The sequence below is a fragment of the Diabrotica virgifera genome, chromosome 2 (genome assembly GCF_917563875.1).
Source record: "Diabrotica virgifera virgifera chromosome 2, PGI_DIABVI_V3a".
In the NCBI taxonomy this organism is placed as follows: Eukaryota; Metazoa; Arthropoda; class Insecta; order Coleoptera; family Chrysomelidae; genus Diabrotica; species Diabrotica virgifera.
The window spans coordinates 248,691,276-248,718,081 of record NC_065444.1 but is presented as its reverse complement, the minus strand read 5'-3'; the positions used below and the strand labels follow the sequence as shown (position 1 = coordinate 248,718,081).

Sequence of the window (26,806 nt, the reverse complement as noted above, 5' to 3'; positions counted from 1 at the left end):
CAGTTTCTCCAGACTTGTGTTATGGAAGAATTTGGACCAATCACGGGTCACAGATTTTCGATTTGACACTTGACAGTTCGATCAACTTTTGAAAATATATCCATTTACCATTTACCACAATAAAAACAAATTTGTTTTTAATACTGTGTGTTTACCTCTTTAATTTTGATTTTTAGGTGAATTGGATTTATAGAAGTATAATATTGGATTTACATTTATCAAAATGTAGTGAACGGGAAAAATGAATTCAAATTCAGAAGATGTAAGTAATGATATGTAGATAATTAATATTAATGATAATAATTTTAATTCTATGAAGATGTAAAATAAATACACCTTAAATATAAATACAAGTGTTTTAATTTGTTACCAAAACAAATTTTAAATAGTAATAGTAAATTTAAATAGTACACTTTTGTTAGATCCAAACCCCCAAAAATAGAAAAGTTACAATCAAAGAAATAAAATGATTGGGGTTTTTTAATTTCCTAATATGTAGGTATGTATTTTACCTTTCATTATAAGACTTTTTCTATGCTTGGAGTCACACAAAATAATAAGATAAATACTTGTGGATTTTCTATAATTTTTTTATAGAAAAACAGCCAATATCATCTTGTTCTTATGGTATTCCCTACAGTACATAGTACATCTATACAATACTTTTGCTTATATAAATAAAATATATAACACTATAATGTAACCAAAAGTGAGTTTATACTTTTAAATACATACCTATACAATTTTATTTTAAGTATAATCATACACATTACCCATTAAACTGTTAAACGTACACACAGTTAAAAAATGGACAGGAAAAAACCTACAATGAAATAAACACATAAGTAGGTATCATTCTAAAATTCTTTACCCAAATCCAAATTATTTATTAAGCTAGATTTATAGTTTGACGGACTGTAGACATAGACACTCTGAAAAAAGATCAACATAGAAGTTTGTGTACTCTTGTTTATAAAGCTTGCCACTTGCCACGCATGGGGAGCTATACTATAATAATATATATTATATCATATCGCTCACTATAACGATTCCTAACTAGGAACCTAATTAGTTTAGCAACTAATGGTTCCATGTGTGCAGGTTCACTCATCATTAGATACTATAGTATCATATTGCTCACTACAGTGATTCCTAACTAGGAACGAATGGTTACATGTGTGCAGGCTCATTCATTTACTATAGTGAGCGATGTGATATATTATATGTAGTATAGCTCCCCGTGCGTGACAAGCTGTATAATCAAGAGTACACAAACTTCTATGTTGATCTTTTTCCAGTGCGTCTTCCTCTACAATCCTTCAAACTATAAATCCAGCTTAATAAATAATTTGAATTTGGGTAAAGAATTTAGAATGGTACTAATGTGTTTATTTCATTTTAGAATTTTTCTGGCTATTTTTTAAATGTGTGTATGTTTAATGGGTAATGTGTGTGATTATATATCGTCGCTGATTTGCAAAAAGAGGCCAAGTAACATTTTTATATTTTTACTAAGTGGAACTTTAGCTCCCTTTTACACAATCAGTTTAAAACAAAAGGTTACTTGGTACCAAAAATTATGAGGCTATCTCAACAACAATAAGTAATACACTTGGCCCCTTTTTACAGAATAGGTAGAACCTTCGTACCTACTTATACAATACTTTTGCTTATATATGCTTACATAAATAAAATGTATAAAACTATAATGTAACCAAAAGTGCGTTTATACTTTTAAATACATACCTATACAATTTTACTTTATAAGTATATAATCATACACATTACCCATTAAACTGTTGAAATGTGCACACAGTTAAAAAATGGACAGGAAAAAACCTAAAATGAAATAAACACAATATAAGTATCATTCTAAAATTATTTACCAAAATCCAAATTATTTATTAAGCTGGATTTATAGTTTGACAGACTGTTGACATAGACACTGAAAAAAGATCAACATATAAGTTTGTGTACCCTTGTTTATAAAGCTTGTCACGCATGGGGAGCTATACTATAATATATTATATCATATCACTCACTATAACGATTCCTAACTAGGAACCTAATTAGTTAGGAACTAATGGTCCCATGAGTGCAGATTCACTCATCATTACTATAGTATCATATCGCTCACTACAGCGATTCCTAACTAGGAACAAATGGTTAGGTGCGTGCAGGCTCACTCATTTACTATAGTGAGCGATATGATATAGTATAGCTCCCCGTGCGTGACAAGCTTTATAATCAAGAGTACACAAACTTCTATTTTGATCTTTTTCCAGTGCGTCTTCCTCTACAGTCCGTCAAACTATAAATCCAGCTAAATAATTAATTTGGATTTGGGTAAAGAATTTAGAATAGTACTTAATGTGTTTATTTCATTTTAGGCTTTTTCTGGCTATTTGTTTGTACGTTTAATGGGTAATGTGTGTAATATATTATTTAAAATAAAACTGTATATGCATTATGTATTTAAAAGTATCACGGCACTTTTGATTACATTATAGTTTTATATATTTTAATTATATAAGCAAAAGTATTATAAGTTATGAGTAGATGTACTATAGTGAATACCATAAGAACAAGATGACATTGGTTTGTTTTTTTATAAAGAAATTATAGAACATTCAAAAATATTTACCTTATTATTTTGTGTGACTCCAGCATAGAAAAAGTCTTATAATGAAAGGTAAAATACATACATACTATTTTTTTTATAGAAAATTAAAAAATCCCAATCATTTTATTTCTTTGATTGTAACTTGTCTAATTTTTACTGGTTTGGATCTATGATAACAAAAATATCTCATTTACTATTTAAAATTTGTTTTGGTAATAAATTAAAACACTTGTATTTATATTTAAGGTGTATTTTATTTTACATTTTCATAGTATTAAAATTATTATTATTTATCTACATATAATTACACTTACATCTTCTGAATTTGAATTCATTTCAGTGCACTTTGATAAATACAAGTAAGTAAATCCAATTAACCTACAAAATCAATAAAAGTACAGAATACTACAGAACAAAATAAAAATGGATAAAAATAACAAAATTAAAGAGGTAAACACACAATATTAAAAACAAATTTGTTTTTAGTTTTATTGTGGTAAATGGATCTATTTTCATTTTCGAAAGTTGACAATCGAACTGTCAAGTGTCAAAAAATCGAAAATCTGTGACTCGTGATTGGTCCAAATTCTCCCATAACACAAGTCCAAACTGAAATCTCGCTTGTGTTGTGGTGTGCTGATTGGACCACCGATCACCGTCTCCACTCTGTTCAGCAATGTTGTCTTATACTTTATTCAGAAATATAGTGCGTCTCATCTGTATATTATACACACGCTAAGCATAATAGCCAATATTTTTTTGATTAATTTGAATTTGAGCTGTTCTCTTTTCTTTATAACATAAGTACCCCGGCGTAGCACAGCGTTTAATGTAATCTTCTTCTTTAGCCAAGAAGAGAAAGAAGAAATCTTACAAAGATTAAAAAATCTATTTAATCAGTGTCTACATAAAGAAGAAATACCCGACGAATGGAACGAAAGTCTTACAATCCTGCTATTTAAGAAAGGCGACAGAAAGAACATAAAAAATTACAGAGCCATCTCACTGCTGTCGCAAACGTATAAACTATTCATGAGGATTATCAACAACAGGCTAACACACAAATTGGACTAGTATCAACCACTTAGCGATCTGCACTTAGCGTTCGTTGACTACGAAAAAGCATGTGACAGCGTGGAAACATGGGCAATAGAAAAAGCTATAAACAACTGTAGAATAGATTCCAGATACAGAATGCTAATACATAATTAGAAAGCAACAATGACAGTACAATTCGAAGAAACTACAAAACCCATACCAATTAACAGAGGAGTGCGACAGGGAGATGTTATTTCTCCTAAACTATTTACATTAGCACTGGAAGATGTTTTCAAAACAATGGAATGGATAAACATGGGAATAAACATAAATGAAAAGAAACTTAAACCACCTAAGATATGCAGACGATGTAGTAGTCATAGCATCAAGTTTTGAAGAAATACAAACCATGCTAACCGAACTAGCAAATGAATCCGAACAAATAGGTCTAAAAATTAATTTTGCCAAAACAAAAACAATGACAAACACACAAGATAATAGAAACGTAATACTAAAAGACACCACACTAGAAGCGGTTAATGATATTTGGGACATATGATAAAAATAAATAAGGAAAACCAAACAGCGGAGGTAAAAAGAAGGGTCAGATTAGCCTGGGCAGGATTTGGAAAATTAAAATGTGTCCTAAAGAATAAAAAAATACAACAATACCTAAAAACAAAATTGTTTGACCAGTGCATACTCCCAATTCTCACATACGCATGCCAAACATGGACCTTGACCAAGGCGAACATGGATAAAATAATGAAGACACAAAGAGCCATGGAGAGAGCAATGTTAGGAGTAAAATTGACAGACAAAAAGCAAAACAACTGGGTAAGAAATAAAACAAAAGTCAAAGACCCAGGACAACATATAGCCAGGTTAAAATGGAGCTTCGCAGGTCGTAACGCTATACAAACGGACAATAGGTTGAATACCACGATACAACAATGGAGACCATGGACAGGAAAGAGAGCAAGAGGACGAACCCAGATAAGATGGGAAGACGACACTAAAAAGATAGGAGGAACGCACTGGAAACAGAAAGCACTAAACAGAAGCGAATGGAGGAAACTGGGGGAAGCCTATGTTCAAAATCGGACGAATTAAAGGGTAAAAGAAGAAGAAGAAAGAAGCCAATTTCTATCCAACTTTCGTAGGCCTTTCCTAAATCTTTCTATATCTGTCTGTCCTTGGCTGCGCTTTTCCAGTGAGTTCATGTAGCTTTTACAATATCGTCCATCCATCGCATCTGAGGTCTTCCTCTTCCTCTTCCACCTCTCCACGGTCTCCAATTTTGTATTTCAGCATTCCATTTTTTATCTTCCTCTCTCGCATTGTGGCCCGCAAATGTCCACTTTAATCCTGTTATAATATGTTCTATTACATTTTTTACTTTTGTTTTCTCTCTTATCCATTTGTTAGATTTTCTGTCTTGCAGTTTTATTCCAAACGTGGATATCTCCATTTTTCTTTGAATTACGGCTATTTTGTTTATGTTGGCATTTGTTAATGTCCATGTTTATGAGCCATACGTCAGAACAGAAAGGATGCACTGAACAAATGCACGGGATTTTAGGTACTGTTGTATCTTTGTGCTTTTTAGTATCCATGATTTTTCTTGGTACTTCAGTTGTTTGGTTCTCTTTATGGGCTTTGATTTTGATTTGATTTGATATTTCTAGTGGTAAAAATACCGATAAAGAGATCAATCAGGTCTGGAATTTTGTTGAACTCAGTAGGACAATATGTCGGTTTACCTGTTTAAAGTGTTTCTCATTGTAATCACGTGCAAAAACTTCTTTCTTTCGGTTGTGGTTAACTTAGAACTCCAATAGGTGCGCTTGGCATGAAAATCATCATCAATAATTATAAATAGTTAGCCCTGTCTATTCAAAAATTCCCATTCGTTAATATCCCAATCGGGATATTAACAAATGCATATGGTACCACTATAACTGAAACTCAAGACAAATTACGTAGATGGAAAGAATACATTGAATACCTATTTTATGACCAAAAAGTAGAACAATTAGAAGTTGACGGAGAAACCACGGGACTAGAAATAATGAAAGAGGAAGTTATTTATGCCATAAAACACACAAAAGGTAGAAAAGCTCCAGGACCCGATGAAATACCAATTGAACTATTGAAGATAATTGATGAAGATAATATTGATGTCTTGGTAGACCTTTTTAATTCCATATACAAGACGGGACACATACCCAAAGAATATCTTCTCTCAACTTTTGTAACGATTCCAAAAATCACAAATGCTAAAGATTGCAATGACTGTCGGATAACTGCATTAATGAGCCACACATTGAAAACCTTCCTTAAAATCATACATAACAGAATCCACGTGAAATTAGAACAAGAAATAAGTGATTCACAGATGGGTTTAGAAAGGGTCTAGGAACTAGAGAAGCATTATTCGGAGTCAATGTTCTGACACAACGATGTCTTGATATGAATCAGGATACAGTCGGAAAAATGAAAGAATACCCATGAACGAACATATAAAACACGCTGTATTTTCCTGTCACCGTGTCACAAAGAAAATTGTCTAGTGTAAGTACATGTAACAATAATTATTACATGTACTTGCGCTGGCCAATCTTTTGTGTGACACGGTGACAGGAAAATACAACGTGTTTTATATGTTCGTTCATGGGTATTCTTTCATTTTTCCTACTGTATATATGTTTGCTTCGTAGATTTTAAAAAAGCTTTTGACAGAGTTCAACATGAAAAGCTTTTAAGTATTCTTAAGACCAAAAACATAGATAGTAGAGATCTACAAATTATATCGAATCTGTATCAAAATCAGAAAACAAGAGTAAGAGTCGAAGGAGAACTGACAGAGGAAGTAACTATACTTAGAGGAGTTCGACAAGGGTGCATACTTTCACCACTCTTATTCAACGTCTACAGTGAAGTGATATTGCAAGAAGCTTTATTGGATATTGTGGAAGGTATTTTGGTCAACGGAAATAGCATTAATAATATTAGATATGCGGACGATACGGTCATATTTGCAAGTGACATGGAAGATATACAGTACATAATACAACATGTATACAATGCATGTGAAAGGTACTGCACATGAATCTCAAGAAAACGAATTCAATGATATTCTCAAAAAAACAACAAAATGTAGATAACCTGATCATCAATAATACAACGATCGAAAGAGTAACAACATATAAATATTTAGGAACGTGGCTAACCGAAGATGGAGATCAAACAAAAGAAATCAGATCTATAATAGAAATGGCAAGAAACACGTTCATAAAATTGAAGAACTTTCTTTGCAACCGTAACCTTAATCTAGAGATCCGCACAAGAATGCTACGTTGTTACGTTTTTTCTACTTTACTATACGGCATGGAAGCGTGGAAAATAAAACAGTCTGAAATCAAAAAATTAAACTCCTTTGAGATGTGGTGCTACAGGAGAATCCACAGAATATCGTGGACTGAAAAAGTAACTAATATAGAGGTGTTACAAAGAATGAAGAAAGAATGTGAAGTCATAAAAACTGTTAAAATTAAAAAGATTCAATATCTGGGTCATATAATGAGGGGCGAGAAGTACGTATTACTTAGGTTAATTATGCAAGGGAAGATACAAGGGAAGAGAAACCCAGGACGACGCAAAATATCCTGGCTAAGAAATTTGAGAGACTGGTTCGGTTGCAGCTCATTAAAATTATTCAGAAGTGCGGCCAGATGATTTCCTACCTCCGATAGGGGAAGGAACCTGAAGAAGAATTCAAAAATTCTAAATAATGATCTTTTTAAGGTTCTTTTTTTTGGAAAGTAGACAGCAGTAACGATAAGCTCACAGTTTTAACACTTACTGAAGTAACTTGATGAAGTATTTCTATTTTGTAGCTTATTTCTTGATGATTGGTGTGAGTTTTTATTGAATCTCACCCCACCGTGGCAAAAGGGGTTTAATTTTACCTTTTGCCTAATTGGACATACGTAAATATTTTTGGACCATACGCATGTCCCCAAAGTAATGTAATTGTCCTTCGATTGTACAAAACAGTGAACTATTAGGAGAACTGGTTCGAATATTTAATTTGGTTTGGTTTTAAAGTTACTAATTAATACGACAGTAAGGGTTGTGTTTTAGCGAGAAATACAGGTATTCAGCGAACAAAACATTTATTAACAAAAAACCAACGAGTTTAACAAATAAGCGGCTTAACGATAAATTATAGTCTTAATAGCGAACGAGAGAACGTAAGAGTCTTTTTAATCTATTAATTATTGCGGAGAGAGTTTTTTTACGGCGAAAAGAGACGCACAAGCGTACAAAGTGTTCATCTCTGAGAGCAGAAAGAGACTACTGAAATTCTATTCAAATCTCTGCATTATTATCTTTGATAGTTTTCCACTATTCGCCCTGAAAAGGGCCACACACATGTTACACTTCTTTGGCAAAATGACCTGCTTACCCCGAAACGATAAAAATGCAGCCATATGTCTATTTTATGAAACACACAACGCTGCACTCAAGTTTTTCAGAGAATTAAATATTTTAAACACAATACAGATTGTCCCAACAGATTTACAGAGAGATATTTTTTATAAAAGCAAATTAATGTAAATAACTGTTGTTTTCACAACATACTCCCCCGCGTTGAAGCACTGGCTTTAACATAAATCTAACCTAACATAAATCAGCTTACAACGTTCTTAAGCGAAAACACTAAACTTAACTTAATTTTAACAGTCATTTGGTAGAGGACACAATTTATTAATAGAGCGCTTGAAGACTCCATCTTTAGTTTTGACCGATGCAACTCTTACTCGGCCATCCTTTCCGGGAAAGACATCAATAACTCTTGCTAGAGCCCAGTAAAGAGGAGGAGTGTTATCTTCAATCAACAAGACGAGATCGTTGGGCTCTAGGTTCTTATGAGGAAGAAACCATTTAGGGCGATTTTGGAGTCGGTTCAAGTAGTCAATTGACCATTTTTTCCAAAACATTTGTTGGAGTTTAGAGAGATGTTGCCATAAACTTAATCTATTTTCGGGAATGTGGATCACATCCCTTTCAGGAAATGACGTAAGAGATTGTCCAATCAAGAAATGTCCAGGGGTCAGATAGGTTAGATCAGAGGGATCATTTGAGAGGGAGCAGAGCGGTCGAGAGTTGAGCACAGCTTCAATTTGAGCCAGAACAGTGGTAAATTCTTCAAAAGTGAGCTTAATATCACCCATGAGTCTACGGATATGATGCTTTGCGCTCTTTATAGCGCTTTCCCAGATGCCACCATGATGAGGGGCTCGAGGAACTATGGTCTTCCAGCGAATATGCGATGATGCCAAAAAATCATTAATAGAGCGAGAGTGCTCTTTATCCTTTAAAAACTTATAAAGTTCAAACAACTGATTACGAGCTCCCAAAAAGTTCGTAGCGTTGTCACTGAATATAGTCTGAGGGAGGCCTCTACGGCTAATAAGACGTTTTAGAGCGAGAAGAAACATCTCTGTAGAAAGGCCGGATACGACTTCGATGTGAACAGCTCGAGTCGATAGACAAACGAAAAGAGCAATATAAGATTTTATCAAGGGAGCTTTGCGGAGTTTGGAAGCTTTAATCTGAAAGGGGCCACCAAAATCTAATCCGACATAAGCGAATACTCGAGAGGATTGCAAACGTTCCTTTGGTAAATCTGCCATAATCTGAATAGCGGGTTTGGCATTAAATCTAAAACAAACCATACATTGGTGTATGACCTTTTTAACTTCACGTAGTCCATTTAAAGGCCAATATTTAAGTCGAATTTGAGATAAAGTATTTTGAGGACCAGAGTGACAAAGTCTGATATGTTCTCTCTGAAGAATGATACGTACTACACGATTTTTTGAGGGAAGGAGAAGAGGATATTTTTGATCAAATGTGACGTCTGAGTTACCAAGGCGACCTCCTACACGCAGCATTTCATTTTCATCCAAAAAGGGGTTTAAACGTAAAAGAGACTTATTGGATAGAGTTTTACCTTTTTTAATCTCAGAAATCTCAAGCGAGAAGGAAGAATACTGAAGCATCTTAACAATCTTCAGTTCGGCGTTTTGAAGTTCGCTTACTTCAAGAGAATTTGATAACTTGCGAGAAGGCAATTTGGCATTATTGGCAAACCTGAATATAAATGCTAAAGTTCTTACAAACCTTGAAAAATTAGAGAACCTATCAATAAGAGAGGTGAAAAAATCTATTTGATCATTTCGAACGTGAAGAGTTACTTTTCTTTCTTCGGGCAACTTAGAGGTATAAACTTTTGGATTGTATTTCAACAAATCCAACCGAGATTGATTCAAAAATTGAGGACCATGAAACCACAAAGAAGATTTAAGTATTTCAGCGGGTAGCATTCCTCGGGAGAGTATGTCGGCAGGATTCTCTTTGGATCGTACGTGCCTCCAATGAGCGTTAGGAGAATTATCTAAAATTTGTGCAACCCTATTTGCTACAAATTGATTCCAACGAGAGGGATGCGAACGAAGCCAAGCGAGAACAATTTCTGAATCCGACCACATATTTATAGAGTCTAAGCGAGAGAGTTTTTCTTCAATAATATTAGCAATCCTTGCTGTAAGCTTACTACACAATAGCGCACCCATGAGTTCCAATCTTGGGAGAGTCAAGGGTTTTAGCGGAGCGACACGACTCTTAGATGCTAAAAGTGAACAAGATACTTGTTCAGATCTATAAATCACACGTAGGTAGATGCAAGCTCCATAGGCCTTTAAACTTGCATCCGAGAATGAGTGAATCTCAACACTGGTGATTTCTTGACTTAAGAAGAGACACCGAGGTATATTTAAATCCTTAAAATGCGAGAGACTGCGAACAAAATTTAGCCACTCATGCAACGTATCTGCATCTATGATATCGTTCCAATTAATTTTGGAAATCCAAATTTTTTGCATAATTAATTTAGCGACAACTGTAACTGGGTTAACTAGGCCTTGAGGATCAAATATTTGGGCAATCATTGACAGTACTTCTCTCTTGGTGTACGAGTCCTTTAAGGTAAAATTTGGGAGAGAGATTGAGAAGGTGTCAAGAATAGGATTCCAACATAAACCTAAAACCTTATTGGAGCCATTATCTGGAGGTATTACATAAGTAGTGTTCGAAGAGAGAGAAGAGATATTTTTTAAAAACAAGTCTGAGTTAGAACACCATTTATGGAGAGAGATACAAGCGGTTCCAAGCAAACTAGTTATTTCCTTATGAGCTTTAAGGAGAGTCTGTAAATCATTAGCGCCATAGAGAATGTCATCAATGTAACAACTATTTTGAAGAGCATCACTGGCCAGAGGATACTCAATCTGATGAGTTTGTGCCAGTTCCATTAAACAGCGAGTACTCTGAAAGCTAGCGCTTTTAGTTCCATACGTGACGGTTTGCAATTCAAGACACTCAATGTCTTTTTCAGGGAGTCACGCCAGAGAATATTTAAAAGAGAGGTTTGAGCAGGATTTATTCTAACTTGTCTATACATTTTTTGTATATCCGTTGTAAAAACGAAGGAATACAATCTAAACCGTAGCAAAATGTCAAAAAGTTCCGGTTGAAGAGTAGGACCTTTGAGTAAAATATCATTGAGCGAATAACCACTAGAACTTTTCATCGAACCATCAAAAACAACCCTAAGCTTTGTTGTTAAAGATTCTTCCTTAAACACACAGTGATGCGGTAGAAAATATTTATTTTCTAACTTTTCGTTGGTTAGAGAGAGAGGCACTATTTTCGCATGTTTGAGAAGAAGATATTCATTAATGAAAGATTTATATTGAGCGTATGTACTTTCGTTTTTTAAGAGCCTATATTCTAAATTCATAAATCTTTTAAAGGCCATTTTAAAGGATTCACCTAACATTTTATTAGCGTTTTCAGTGACAAATGGAAGATTTACTTGAAAGCGGCCTGAAGGTAACACAAGAGTAGTTTTGCTAAATATTTGTTCCGCTAATTCTTCATCGGGAGTTAATTTACTAACGAGGGGAACTTCTTCAATTTCGAAAAATTGTTGAAGCAACTTATCCAACTGATTTTCTTCGGGTTCGGATTGAACAAATAGAGAAACATTTGATTGAGAGATAGCCAAATGTGAATTACGGTGAAAAACCTGAGGATTAATTGTACCAAAAATAACATAGCCTAAGTGAGTATTCTGAAGAATGGGAAGATTTTCTCCTAACCGTATAAATCCATCCGTCAATAATTCACTATAGATATCACCAGCTAGAAGCAAATCAATTTTACCCGGAACAGAATACGAGGGATCTGCGAGAGTGAGATCCTGTGGGACTTTTATTTTACTTCTATCTATAGTAGCTCTAGGAAGCCTACAAGTTATACTATCGAGTACAGCGAAAGAAGTTTTAAAACTTCTGTCCTTTACATTATAGGGGAAAAATTCTAAGTTTAACATTTCGTTTGAGAGTAAGGTGTTTTCGGATATGGTTGATATCTGTAGCTGTTTAAAATAAGGGATGCGTTTTAACTTCTCAACCAAATCACGAGAGATAAACGAATGTTGGCTCCCATTATCTAGGAGCGCTCTGGCATGCATGGGTCTGCCGTCTTTCGAATAAACGGTTACTAAAGCGGTAGCCAACAATACATCAGTTTTAACTGATAAAGCGGAGAGAGATGTGGCTGCCTGAGAATCTGGAAAATTTTGCATATCTACAGGAGGTCTGGATGAGCTAGTAGAAGCTTCATTTTGGCTGCGATTATTAAAAGAATGCTGAGTAGATATGGGAGCGACAACACGAGAGGCACCTTGAGAATTTTGAGGAGTTTGAGCATTGCGCTCACGAGAGAGAGCTTGCCTATTGATGTTCCTAGAGGAAGAGACATTTTCAGAGGTACCATGGAGGGATGAGTGATGATGACCCCCACACAAAGTACATGACCGAGTAGAGCCGCAATCTTGAGAGAAATGTTTACTACCCAAACAATTAAAACACAGTTTCTCACCTTTTACAAAATTAAATTTTTCCTGTAAAGAGAGGCATTTAAAATCATTACACTGATAAACCTTATGAGCATTACTTCTACAAAAAGTACAATTATTATCAGAGAAAGAGTGTGATGGTTGGTCAACTGATGAGAAGAAAGATGTTTTTGATTGAGACCTGTTATTAACCTTTTTATCATGATTTGAAACATTTAATTTTTCCTGAATATCACACTTTTTCTCGAGAAATTTAAAAAACTGTGAAAGGGTAGGTAAGGTCTTTGTCCCAATATCATATTCAAAGGCCCTATGTGTAGCAAAATCTAATTTTTGTAAAAATATTTCAATTAATAGTAAATCCCAATGCTCAATTGGTACGGACATATTTTTCAAAGCGAGCAGCGTCTGCTGAGCTAGAGTTAAAAATTCGCGTAATGCCTTTGAATTACTTTTAACTAGAGATGGAGCCTTTAACAATTTTTGAATGTGTAAGCTAATCACTCGCGATTTGTTTTCGTAACGATCTTTGAGAGTTTTTACAGCTATATCGAAATTTTCGTCGATAACTTCGATGTTGTCGATCAACTGGAGGGGTTCATTTCGCAGGAACGATTTAAGGTAAATAAATCGTTGCACATTATTTAGTTCTTCATTGTTCACTATTAGCGTCTCGAAGAGCTGGTAGAACGAGTTGAACTCAGAGAATGACCCACAGAACGTTTGCATGGTGATCTCCGGAAGCCTAACCTTAGCAGTGGCCACAATTGACTGAGTGCTATTTGATCTGAGAGGAAGGGGGCCCAACAATAACTCGTCCATCTTACGCTGTAGGCCCGCGAGAATAGAGAAATATTTTTGCTCAGTTGTTACCCTGTCTTCTGCTTCAGTACCGGCTTCATCAATCTCGTCTATCTGATCCATTATTTCTTCATATTTTAAAAAACAGGTTTTTAATTCTGTTTGCCGAAATTGAAATTGTAGCGCATCCTTTTCCGTACTAGCCTTTTGTGAGAGCCAGTTTTCAATTCTTGTAATTTTAGCCTTTAAAGGCGTCCTTTTTTTCTTGAGGTCTTCCATTTCTATCCCGAATTCGATTGAACACACGGCGAGAGAGAGTCTATCGATACGCGGCAAAATCTAAATTACACTGGAGAGTTTTTTGTCAATTAACAAGCGCGGCGAGAGAATAAGAGTCTAAGTTTCACAGACAGATACAGCGTCTACGTTAAATGTCTACAAAAGTGTTTTTGACCGTAAAATGTCTTTCTTTGAGCAGAGTTTACCTTGGATCAGCAATAAAAGTTTTAAAAAATGGAAAAAGCTCACCAAATTAATCCAATTGATAAAGCAACAGGCGGCAGCTACTAACCACACACAATAACTTCACTTCCTTTTACTTAGAGTTTATCGCGACGCGAACTAACAAGTCTTGTAGAGGTATTACACACAAAAATGTCCGAAAAAGCGGCACAAACGCGAAAACCAAACAAAAATCCGGGTCGATGTAGACCATCAAATGGTGTGAGTTTTTATTGAATCTCACCCCACCGTGGCAAAAGGGGTTTAATTTTACCTTTTGCCTAATTGGATATACGTAAATATTTTTGGACCATACGCATGTCCCCAAAGTAATGTAATTGTCCTTCGATTGTACAAAACAGTGAACTATTAGTAGAACTGGTTCGAATATTTAATTTGGTTTGGTTTTAAAGTTACTAATTAATACGACAGTAAGGGTTGTGTTTTAGCGAGAAATACAGGTATTCAGCGAACAAAACATTTATTAACAAAAAACCAACGAGTTTAACAAATAAGCGGCTTAACGATAAATTATAGTCTTAATTGCGAACGAGAGAACGTAAGAGTCTTTTTAATCTATTAATTATTGCGGAGAGAGTTTTTTACGGCGAAAAGAGACGCACAAGCGAACAAAGTGTTCATCTCTGAGAGCAGAAAGAGACTACTGAAATTCTATTCAAATCTCTGCATTATTATCTTTGATAGTTTTCCACTATTCGCCCTGAAAAGGGCCACACACATGTTACACTTCTTTGGCAAAATGACCTGCTTACCCCGAAACGATAAAAATGCAGCCATATGTCTATTTTATGAAACACACAATGCTACACTCAAGTTTTTCAGAGAATTAAATATTTTAAACACAATACAGATTGTCCCAACAGATTTACAGAGAGATATTTTTTATAAAAGCAAATTAATGTAAATAACTGTTGTTTTCACAACAATGATAGTAGATAGTTTCTTTTATTATGATAGCACTACCACCTCTGGTTGTATTTTCAGGATGTAACAATATGGGTATTATTTTAAAAGATTGTGAATTTTTATTTTTTAAAGAATTTTTTTATATATTTCGATAACAAATATAATATATATCAAATAATTTGATTGTATACATGAATCTTAAATCTAACATAGGTCAGCATTTGCACTTTTTTACTTTTATTCAGTATGTAATAGATCTGGATCCCGCGTACCAAAAAAAAGTTGAATAATAACTAAATAGCTAACTAAATAGCTTAAGGGTGTCTAGTCGGACAAACTTTGATATATGGGAACACTGGAACGGGGGAAGTTTTAATTGTGGAACAGGTTAAAAATTTGGAACGTCAGACTACGAAAACGTCAAAAGTATTTTGTCCGACAGAACTTACAATTGATTGGTTACTGCGTTAACCAACATGATTCCTTTCATTTGACATGTTCTTCGTGTGCCACTCATTAAAATGCCCAGTTGGTGATAAACAACAGTCTGATTTTTGCATGAGAGTTTCATGAAAGGGCAACAAATCAATTGGAAGTTGTGTCCGACAAAATACATCTGACGTTTTCGTAGTCTGACGTTCAAGTTTTTAAACTGTTCCACCATATATTCAAAGAAATTTTCAGCTTGCTATTAATCAACTTTTTTTTCTTATGCGGGATCCAGACCTATAAGTACAAACGTGCATAAACAATAGTTTATTTAAGTTATTTTTGTATTTGTAATTTATAAGGCTATTATACCAACGATGGCTTATTAACTTCATTTTTAGCATCAGGAACAGCCTCAGGTTTGGTAGCAGTAATGGATGGTGCTATTCCAGAAGTGACGATGAAGATATTTTGAGCTTTTGTATCTATCTTTTCGTCTTGGCTGGGTAGTATTATTTTTTTAGAGCGTACAGTTAATACAGCAATGAACAATATTAAGAAATTTAACATCACAACTACTGAATATCTTATATTGTAATCAAGCATGACCCAGTATATGTAAATTATTGGTAATATGTTCAGTAACTTATACAAGAATAAAAAGTAGACATATACTTTCATCTCTTTGGTAGTTGTTTTGCTGTTCCAGATCATATATAGCTGAGGTATAAAGGCCACAGATTCTAGGTATTCGCCAAAAGCAGATAGTATCTAAAAAATAAAAAATAATTTAAAGTTGAAATGAAATTTTCCCACATATTTCTTTCCCATACGTCAGATATGGTTTAGGTGAACTGCTCGAATGAAATTGTTCGAAATCAGCTCGAAAATCAATTGCTCGACATGAAAATTGCTGGAAATAAAAATTGCTCGAATAAAAATGAGAATTATATAAGTATCTAAAATATTTATTCAAAATAATGCAAAATAATAAAAATACATACCCAATAAAGAAACATTGGTAATGGGAAAGCATGTTAATGAGTATTTAATGATTTTAATATTTCCATAATACATGGAAACTATTATAATTACTAATTATAATGAGATAAAATCACAACCGTTATTTTTCTTATAGTCCATTGAAATGTTACATTTAGTATTGCATTTCTTAGAGGAGTTAATTTTATTTTTTAATTTGTAGGGGGGTTCACTAGAAGCTTAATTTCAAGTTTTTGCGGTTGTCACCCTTGTCCCCCGGCCGCCATATTGGAAAAAGGGGTCCAAAAGGCTTTCGCGCTGTATCTCTTAAACTAGCAGTCCTACAGAAAATTTAATGAGACATAGAATATAGCAAATTAAATTTTCTACAATTTTATGTCTATTACTTTTTATCGTCAAGTGACTAACAAAAAAAAAGAATGTGTGTGTACTTTGTAGGCACGTCAGAAGATATTCTTCTATTATATAATAGGTAATTTAAACGAAGTAAATATACTTAAAAGGTTATTTGTATTTTATTTTAAAATCAAACTAACTTTCTTATCTACCACTTTCAAAAAATTTTTATTAAAACAACCAAAAATAAAAAAATATGAATCGCCCAGGAATTGAACCCGCGTCATTCCAATCTCAGGGCTAAAGCATTACCCACTAGTCCAGCGAGGCCCTAGGGATTGACATGTAAGTTTCGGATAAAATTACACAACACGGCGACATATAGTGTAAAAATGTTATGCTTACATAATATTTTATTATTTTACTACAGAGAAACACAAATCCAAAAACACAAGAATTATAATAAATAATACATTTCCTAAAAACACTAATATATTCTTTTAATGACTTATTTGCACGGTTACAGATACATACATACATATCTTGAAAGATTAGCAGTGAACTACATACTGTCAGAACTACATACTGTCAGTGTGCGCAGGCGCGCAGATTTATGTACAATTTTACCCTCAATCGATTCGCCGCTAAAGAAGAATATCTTCAAAAAGATATAAACAAAAATAAGAGAAAATTTTAAAGAAGTTTCCTTTTGGAGGTTATACCTTTTTTCCGTTCATTTCACAATAAAATAACATCATAACGATTTTGTAGAGGATTTTTCAATGAACAATTTTCACTATTAAATTGTTTAATTTAATTATTATCTAGGTTTTACAGCGCTCCAAACTTGACCAGATTCTCGAATTCTCATAATATAGGAATACAACAAAAATAATATTTTTCTATCCATATATTAGACGAGCGGCATCAACGGTTATGCCGACCACGACAATCAAATTTGAGGTGAATGACCAATTTTGGTCTATTTTTATGTTTTCGAGGTCACTGAATCCGAATATGAAGTTTTATATTTTATACAAAATATACAAATTTTATACAAAAAATCCAAAAATCAATTTTGATGATTTTTCAAATTTACCGATGTATCTTTGGTCGCTGTAAATATTTCCTTTTGAAAATTTTACTGTGTCATCTCTGAAGTATGTAGATAACAATGAAATTTGTCCAGAATGTTTAAACCTATATAAAAAGGAGTTGTTAATTTTTAAACATTTTGTCATCATATTTCGTTAGTTTCATATTTACTAAAGTTAAGTGACAAATTTTGTAGTTTATAATTTTAACCAACACAACAATAAAATATATTTCATGAAGAAGTTTTTTGGAAAATTTTAAGTCAAAATATACAATAGGAAAAAAGTTATGTTACTTCATAGACAAGCGGCACACCCCAAAAAACGCTTAAATTTCAAGATCCTGGCCACGTTGTGGTGAATGGCTAATTTTGATCATACTTTATGATTTTGATATCAAAAATCGTTTTTTGCTCTACTTAAGAATTTTGTATTTTGCGGTTGCGTCATTCTTCTTCCGAACCGGTGAATTTGTCCTCAAACAAGTTCTTGTGCCTTTTCTATATATTATGCTTAGGGTTATAAGTTTTATAGTGAGGAAAAAGGTCAAAAACAGATTAATAATGGCATAGGAATGTTAAAATCATAATAAATTGTACGAATAAAAAATATATATAGATAGAAAAGTAAGCCTAACTTTTGTTTTTATTGTATCCCTATGAGCATTCGAGAATCTGGTCAAGTTTGGAGCGCTGTAAAACCTATATAAATAAATAGAATTAAACAACTTTATAGTAGAAATTGTTCGCTAAAAAACCCTATACAAAATTGCTATAGTGTTATTTTATTTTAAAATGAACTGAAAAAAGTTATAACCTGCAAAAGGAAAGTTGTTAAAAATTTTTACATATTTTTGTTTATATCTTTTTGTTGGTCACTTGACAATAAAAATTAATAGAAACAAAATTGTAGAAAATTTAATTTGCTACATTTTATGTTTAATTTGATTTTCCATAGGGTTGACAGTTTACGAGATATAGCGCGAAATCCCTTTGCAGCCCATTTCCAAGATGGCGGCCGGGGGACAAGGGTGGCGACCCCAAAAACCTAAACTTAAGCTTCTACTGATCCCCCTACACATTAAAGAAATAAAATTGACTCCTCTAACAAATGCACGGTATGGCTTAAAAATATAACATTTTAATGGAGTATTATTATTTTAAAAGTTCAAAGATATTTTTAGATTTTGTAATAAATACTTTTTCAGCATAAATTAATATACGATTATATACGTGGAATATCACATAATTTGTCCTATTTCAAGAAACTTTCTTATGTCTATATTTTGTATTGTTGTGAATAAATATTTTAGAAATGTAATTTTTTTTTTTCGAGCAATTTGTATTTCGAGCAATTTTGATTTCGAGCAATTGATTTTCGAAAAATTGAATTCGTACAATTCACCGGTTACCGTCAGATACAGCCAAACAAGTGTATATTGGTGGTACTGACTGGCTAGAGAAAGCCTTCAAATGAAGTTAATTGAAACAATATTATGAAAGACTGTTTTATAGTGACCAACATCAAGACGTGAATCCAGAAGAAATTAATGACGAAAAAGACCACATATGGTATAATCCAAAATAGAAACTGTAATAAAGAAATTGAAAACCAGAGAATCTAAAGGGGAAGACGAAATCACGAGGAACTTAAGGAAATGAAAGACAGAAATTATTGAAATAATGTTCAAACTATGTAACGAAATCTGAAACACAGAAAAATGGCCAGGTTATTGATGTAACTGCATACCCATTTACAAGAAAGTTTCACCAACTGACTATCATAACTTCTTCTTCTTCTTCAAGTGCCGTCTCCTAGTCGGAGGTTGGATATCATCATCACTATCTTTACTCTATCCACCGCTGCTCTAAAGAGTTCTATAGAACTGCATCTAAACCAGTCCCTTAAATTCTTTAACCATGACACTCTCCTTTTTCCTATACTCCTTCCGCCTCTTATCTTTCCCTGTATTATCAGTCTTAGCATTTCATATCGCGGTCCCCTCATTACGTGTCCCAGATATTGTAACTTTCTTATTTTTATTGTGTTTATTATTTCGCATTCTTTACCCATTTCTCGCAGTACTTCCGTGTTCGTTTTCCTCTGTGTCCATGCTATTCTAAGCATTCTTCTGTAACACCACATTTCAAATGACTGTAGCTTATTTATGTGTTCTTGCTTTAATGTCCAGCTTTCAAGTCCATATTGTAGTATCGAGAACACGTAGCATCTCAAAGCTCTTGCTCTCAGTTCTAAGCTAAGGTCTTTGTTGCAGAGAACTGTTTTCATTTTTACAAACGCATTTCTTGCTATTTCTATCCTGGTCCTTATTTCTGTTGTTTGATCATTTTTCTCTGAAATCCAGGTTCCTAGGTATTTGTATTTATCAACCCTTTCTATCGGTACATTTCCCAAATGTATGCTTGTTTGTATGTTTGTTTTCTTAGTTATTATCATGTATTTGGTCTTTTTTATATTCATTTTTAGTCCATATTCTTTACAGAAATTGTTTGTTTTGTTCAGTAGTAGTTGTAGTTGTTCAGCAGAGCTTGCTATAATCACGGTGTCATCTGCATATCTTATGTTGTTAATAGATCTTCCGTTAATTATTATTCCTTCACTTTGAGATAGCAATGCTTCTTCAAAAATGGCTTCACTATATGCATTAAAGAGTAATGGAGACATAATACATCCCTGCCGAACTCCTCTCCTGAGTTCAATTTCTGGACTGGGTTCGTTATCTATTACAATTTGTGCTCTTTGATTCCAGTAAAGGTTTGTTATTATTCGTAAGTCCCTTTTGTCTATGTTTTTTGTCTTTAGAATTTGGACTAATTTTTCATGTCTTACTTTGTCAAAAGCCTTCTCAAAATCAACGTAACAAACATGCACATCCACATTCATGTCCATGCATCTTTGAGCTAACACATTAAAAGCAAATAACGCCTCTCTGGTTCCTAGTCCGTTTCTGAACCCAAACTGACTATCATCTATTCCTTCTTCTAGTTTTTTGTTTATACGACCATGTATTATTTTCAAGAATAATTTGAGAATGTGACTTATTAATGATATTGTTCTGTATTCACTGCAATCTTTAGCGTTTTTATTTTTAGAGATAGCACAAAAGGTTGAGAGTAACCATTGTTTTGGTATGTTTCCTGTTTTGTACACTGTGTTAAACAAGTCTACGATAATGTCTAAGGTTTCATCATTTATACATTTTAAGCTTTCTACTGGGATTTGGTCTGGACCTACTGCTTTACCATTTTTGCTGTTTTTTAATGCCGATTTAATTTCTTCTTTTAATATCTTCAAAACTGTATCATCTTCTACTTCGACTTCCATCTGCTCTGTTCTATTGTCTTTGAACAATTCATTTATGTATTCTGTCCATCTCTTTAATTTTTCGTTAGTACTCAACAGAAGTTTCCCATCTGTATCTTTTAGTATTCCCGGTTTTCTTTTGTGTGTTAAAATTATCATGTCTTTTCTGGTGTTCTTCTATTTCTGCGCATTGTTCTTTTAACCACTGTTCTTTAGCCTGTTTAATTTTGGATTTTATTTGTTTATCCACATTTTTGTACATCTGATTATCTTTGTTTTTATGCTGACGTCTTTCTTCCATTAAATCTAAGATTTCCTCCGTCATCCATTGTTTCTTTTTGTATCTGGTTGGTGTAAGAATTTCTTTTTGACATTTATCTATTTCTGTCTTTATTAATAACCATTTTGTCTCTGTTTCAGTATTTTGCTGGATTTGTTCTTTAACATTCATTAAACGGTTATTAATTTCATCTGTCAGGCGTTGTTTTATGAGTGGATTTCTTAGTTTACTTGTATCGATTTTTACATCTGTTGTTCTGCGTTTTATTATTTTCATTTTGAGCCTAATTTTGGTCACTACTGGGTTGTGATCTGATCCTATGTCGGCACCTGGATAGGTTTTTGAAGATATAATTGCGTTCTTGTATCTTTGTCTAATCAATACATAATCTATTTGGTTTCTTACAATTCTCCCTTCTTGATCTGCTGGTGACTATCATAACTACCATACTTCAACTCTAATGTCTACGCGAATCAAGGTCATCTTATTATAATTATTAACTACGAACCCAAAAACAATACGGATTTGTCCCTGGAGAAAGCACACGGGAACATATTACATATTCAGACAAATTATAGAAAAATCTAGAAACATATATTCTATATATAGATCTTTATTCTAGAAACATATATTCGTGCTTCGTCGACTACTCGAAAGCTTTCGACATTGGCGTAGCTGAAGATTGGGGGCCCCCACGACAATTTTTGTGGGCCCCCGTAATATAAATATAACGACAACTAATAACAATATAATTACTAAAATATGTGTAAATGACAATACATATTTGGCCTGCCTCTTCGTCAGTTAGTGTTAAGAGATTTTTGGGAATAGACATGATAACCTATTAAACTATTACACCTTCATCTTCATGTCTCTTAATCCGACAAACCTATTAGTAAGTTGTTGCAATATTATATCTAGATTTGCATTGAAAACATTCAATACTTTTTTTGCTATAACACTAGCTTAGTGTGAAAACCTCGTATCTCATTACACAGAAAATTTTACAGGAGAGACTTTAAACATAATATCTGCATACTATAACTTAAAACAAAAAATCTATCTTAACATATTTTTGATTCTGAGTACGTTTACATCAATGCACATACATTTTTCATATATATTTTGGGTTAGAGTATGCAGAAATTCAGGTTAAAGTCACTCATTTCAAAAGTTTTATTCATTTATGTTTAAATTCCGGTAAAATCCCCACTATTCTGCTACTCCTGTTGCTTCTGCTAAAATTTCGGAAAACGAATTTCTCAGTTCTCGAAGATTATCCACGAGTTTTTTCAAAAAAATTTGAAGGACCGTTAACTCTGCTTTTTCAGATTGCAAAAGTTTTGATGTTAGATGAATAAAGTTAAGTATTTTAGGTTGAATAGTAATGTGAACGGCAAATTCAAAACTATTCATATGCTCTAATAATGCATTAGCTTTTAATTTTTCATAGTTTTTTGACAGCAATGAAATTTTCGTTAACGATTTACTTGTTTTACTTGTCAGAAAGCTCGACGCAAAGCCATAACAGATCATGTCTGGATAACAACCGGTTTTCACACAACCTTTTCGTGTTGGCAAACGCGATGAATCCAAAGTCATAATAGTAAATCCCAGCATTTAATACTTGGACTAAAAAAACATACAATCTCTTAATTATATCGTAAAAAAAACAACACCAACCAGCAACGGCATCATTCAACACTAGGTTCAGATTATAGAATGCACAATGAACATAGGAAACTGTTTTTTCAATGTCAGTTATGTGCCTTTGCTTGTACACTACTCTATGTCAACAACACAACAAACGTACACCGACAGATTGCAACAAATAACGTATGTTGGCAGTACCATGTACCATATAACTAGAAGAAGCGAAGACATAGAAAATAGAACTGAAAATAGTTAAAGGCGACAGTTAAAATAGTTAGCCATTATCCGAAGCAAAACAACACGCATATGAGAGAGATAATTTGGCAGAAATACTCAAACAAATTTCAAAACGTTAACACATCCTTACAAAAGACAAAAGATAGATTAGGGATGAAACAATCACAGCAAAACTTTGGTCATACACTCATAATGCTAGATATCTTCTTCTTCTTCCTACTTGATAAATAGGCTCAATGCCTGTTTTACTTCGGTTTTAGCCTCAATTGACATTGTCTGACCATCTTTTCCTCAGTCGTCCCAATGATCTTCTATTTGGCTATTTGTCTCTTGCTATTCTTAGATACTATTCTATTTTCTGGCATTCTTTCTATGTGTTGATTCCATTTTATTTTTCTTCTTTTGGCCCACATGTTTATTTCTTCTATACCATACCTCGCTCGTATTTCCTCACTTCTCACTCTGTCTTTTATATTTTGGTTTGTTATTTTTCGCAAGATTTTCATTTCTGCTGTTTCCAACAGTCTTTGTGGTTTCGCCGTATCTGCTTTTGTTTCTGCTGTTTACGTCATTATCGGTCTTATTGTTGATTTATACATCCTGGTTTTCTTTTCCGTTGTGAGGTATTTGTTCTTTAATTAATCTTTGTAGGTCATCTTCATTTTCTGCTGTTATTATGGCGTCGTCTTTCCTTTTCTCCCATTCTGTATCCTTTTCTTTTTTTAACTTTCTTTATGATTTCATCCATTATCAGATTAAATATTAATGGGCTCAGCGACAGTGGCGGCTCGTCAGAGGAGGCAAGGGAGGCTCAGCCTCCCCATAAATTTTTTACACACTCTATACTGTTTTGTTTATCATGAATCGCGAAAACAACAATTACTCTCACTATTATACAACGTGTAAATTCCATATTATCACTAATTATCCATACGTACGGAGCATTAGCATTAGAACGCATGATCGCGTCTCAGTTTTATTACATATTATTGTAGGCAGGACCCTGGGTTATCCCGAGATGCACGAACGGAGCCGAGAAGCCCAGCATTCTCCGTTGCTAATGCTCCGTGCAGCGCAGCAGGCGTTTAAGGAGACCCGGTCTCCTAAAGGGTCGTTTAAACACAGCGACAAATCAAACAACTTATTAAGGTCAATCGAGTTGTTGCAACTTATCATTGTGTGTAAACGGTGCATCGCACAACTTATCAAAGTTGGAGTTGGGTTGAAGGTGGTATCGCATTGAATCGCAGCGTCTAAACAGTGTTTCAACTTGTCATCACAACTAGTTGCTGTGACTTATCGTTGTGTTTAAACGACGCTTAACAGTGGCATCAACGGCGCCATCACACGCTGCCCGGAGATATACCAAGGGAGGCAGAGTACCTTCTCAGCTCCGTTGGGTGGTTGGGTGCGTCTCGGGACAACGAATTTTAGGGTCCTGACTAAAAATAATGAAAAATCTAAAAGTGCGAATTTTGTTATGAAATTTGGTATGTGTCCGTGGCTAAGCGGAGAAGGCGAATGAATTCCAATACCAACCGCTCTTATCAGCGCTGGTTCGAGTCTCAATAGAAACTTTCTTTTTTGTTTTTTTTTTTTTAATACATTTTATGATTGTAAGTATATTTATTATTTAATTGTATTTTCAGAAAATACGTATTTAGTTAAAAAAATTTTCGACAATTAATGTTCAGACATTATTTGTGGCTTGTTTAATGTGTTTGTGTGTGTTTTATTCTTTTATTATTTTAATTTTTGGCACTGTTCTAATAAAAATGTTTGAGAAGTAGTAAGTATAAATTAGTTTAATATTTAAACAAAATATAAATAAAAAGTATATTAATTTCGTTTAAATCATATAATAGAAGTATAACTTCTTACGTGCGTACAAAGTACACACACATTCTTTTTTTGTTATATAAGAAATTATACATATTTATTACAATTTTTTATCAATTATGATATAGATAACATTACTTGGTAGTTGTGCACTTAAAACAGGACAAAAAAGTTAATTATTTGGAAAAAGTTATTCAAAAAGTTTATAAAGAAAAATTGACGATACTTTTGCATAATTATTTATTACTAATAAATGCATTTTTTAAACCATGTTAAAAATGTATTTTTTTTGCTCTTTTATTTGACATCTGTGGAATGGTTTTAAGGTCATTTTTTTCTGACTTATGTTATTGCAAAAATAATGCTCTCTGGGATAAACAATTTGAATAAAATTTAAACAACTGAATGAATCGCTTTGAAATCATTATCACATGTCATATTAAGCACCAAAGAACCATCATTTGACAAAAATTTCAAAGCTGTACACTAATTTTTACAACAGTTCTTGAGAAAATATTTTTTTTGCAATTCCGATCTTTTTTCGCAATTATATTAACAATAAACGAGTATATCAAACTTTTGTAATACGTCATTTTAAAGGTTTTTCCATAATCTCGAAGATATTTGTACTGAAAAAAGCATAAGTTTCAGTTTTCCGTTGATTTGAAAAAAAAAGGGGAAAATACTATTTGTTGACAGTTAATTGTTTATAAATAAAAATGGCCGCCAGATCCTACGCAGGAAATAGTTATAATTTGTTCCTATTGTTCCTAGTTATAGGTATCCTGTCGAAAAAACGCTTCAGTACCCTGGCTGCTGAAGTGTCACGAACAGGGTATATTTTTGTCTTATTAGCCTGGCCTAGTTGCGATAGTTTTCCTTTACATCTTACCATAGTTATGTTATGCTAGATATCATTTTGCTTAATTTGCTTCTCCAGGTTTGAAGCTTGTTGGTAACGGACGAGACATTTATTACAGATTAAATTCCCTTACATTGAACCAACTGGTTTTCTTCTTCTATTTTGGTTCGAGCACATTATCCAAAAATTCCTTTTCCGAGTCTTTAACAGAGTAGCTGGAAAAATATTTAGTCCAATTGTGGGTAGATACAGACAATATGCCCCAAATAATAATTGTCAAAGATTAATTTCTATGACGGTTCCCATTTCAAGGATTTCAACAATTTCAAGGTCCACTGGAATATACACATTTTGGTATTAAGTCAGTGTGGAATTGTAGTAGAAAATATTTTCTCTCCGAGTATAATACACTAAATTTAAAGATACTAAAATTATTAACAGTGAATAATAAAATACACAGATAATTATTGTGATACACTGTAAAGCAATTAGCAGCCAGTATACCATTACATCTTCGATAGTAATCACAATAAAAATCCATATTATTTTCTTTATTATATCCTACAAATGTGATTTCCCACCACTTCCCAAAGAAGTGTTTTATAAATATTTATAATATATCCCTACAAATGTACGCCATTGAATAGGATTTTATTACTTGGATTTTCCATGACGATTTAAATTCCAACAAAAATAAAAGAAATCGCTAAACGCGTAGCCCACATAATATTCTAACTACAAAACAGCTGATATAAATATTACGTGGCACAAAATATGGATTTTCATTTTAAAGGAAAATAAAATTATAGTTTAATTTTGAAAGAATTTTCCATAATATGTATTAGCTAAATTTTAAGTAAATCGCGCC

General features: G+C 33.4%; 1 protein-coding gene and 1 long non-coding RNA gene across 5 annotated transcripts in view; one reads left to right on the top strand and one right to left on the bottom strand.

Moving 5' to 3' along the window:
• Positions 1–26,806, bottom strand: part of LOC114327300 (ER lumen protein-retaining receptor) — a 129,128-nt gene that overhangs the window by 22,767 nt on the left and 79,555 nt on the right. For 3 of the 4 annotated variants that reach the window (XM_050644435.1, XM_050644434.1, XM_050644433.1), the window contains one exon: positions 14,999–16,082. The exons of the other annotated variant lie outside the window; for it this stretch is intronic. In XM_050644435.1, coding sequence (XP_050500392.1) covers positions 15,678–16,082 — 405 coding nt within the window. In that variant the 3' untranslated portion in view covers positions 14,999–15,677. Of the gene's footprint in view, positions 1–14,998; positions 16,083–26,806 lie in introns of those variants that run through there. 4 annotated transcript variants of the gene reach the window in all.
• Positions 15,892–26,806, top strand: part of LOC126880525 (uncharacterized) — a 77,344-nt gene continuing 66,429 nt past the window's right edge. Inside the window, exon 1 of the long non-coding RNA XR_007696625.1 lies at positions 15,892–16,036. This is a non-coding gene — a long non-coding RNA (uncharacterized LOC126880525). The remainder of the gene's footprint in view (positions 16,037–26,806) is intronic.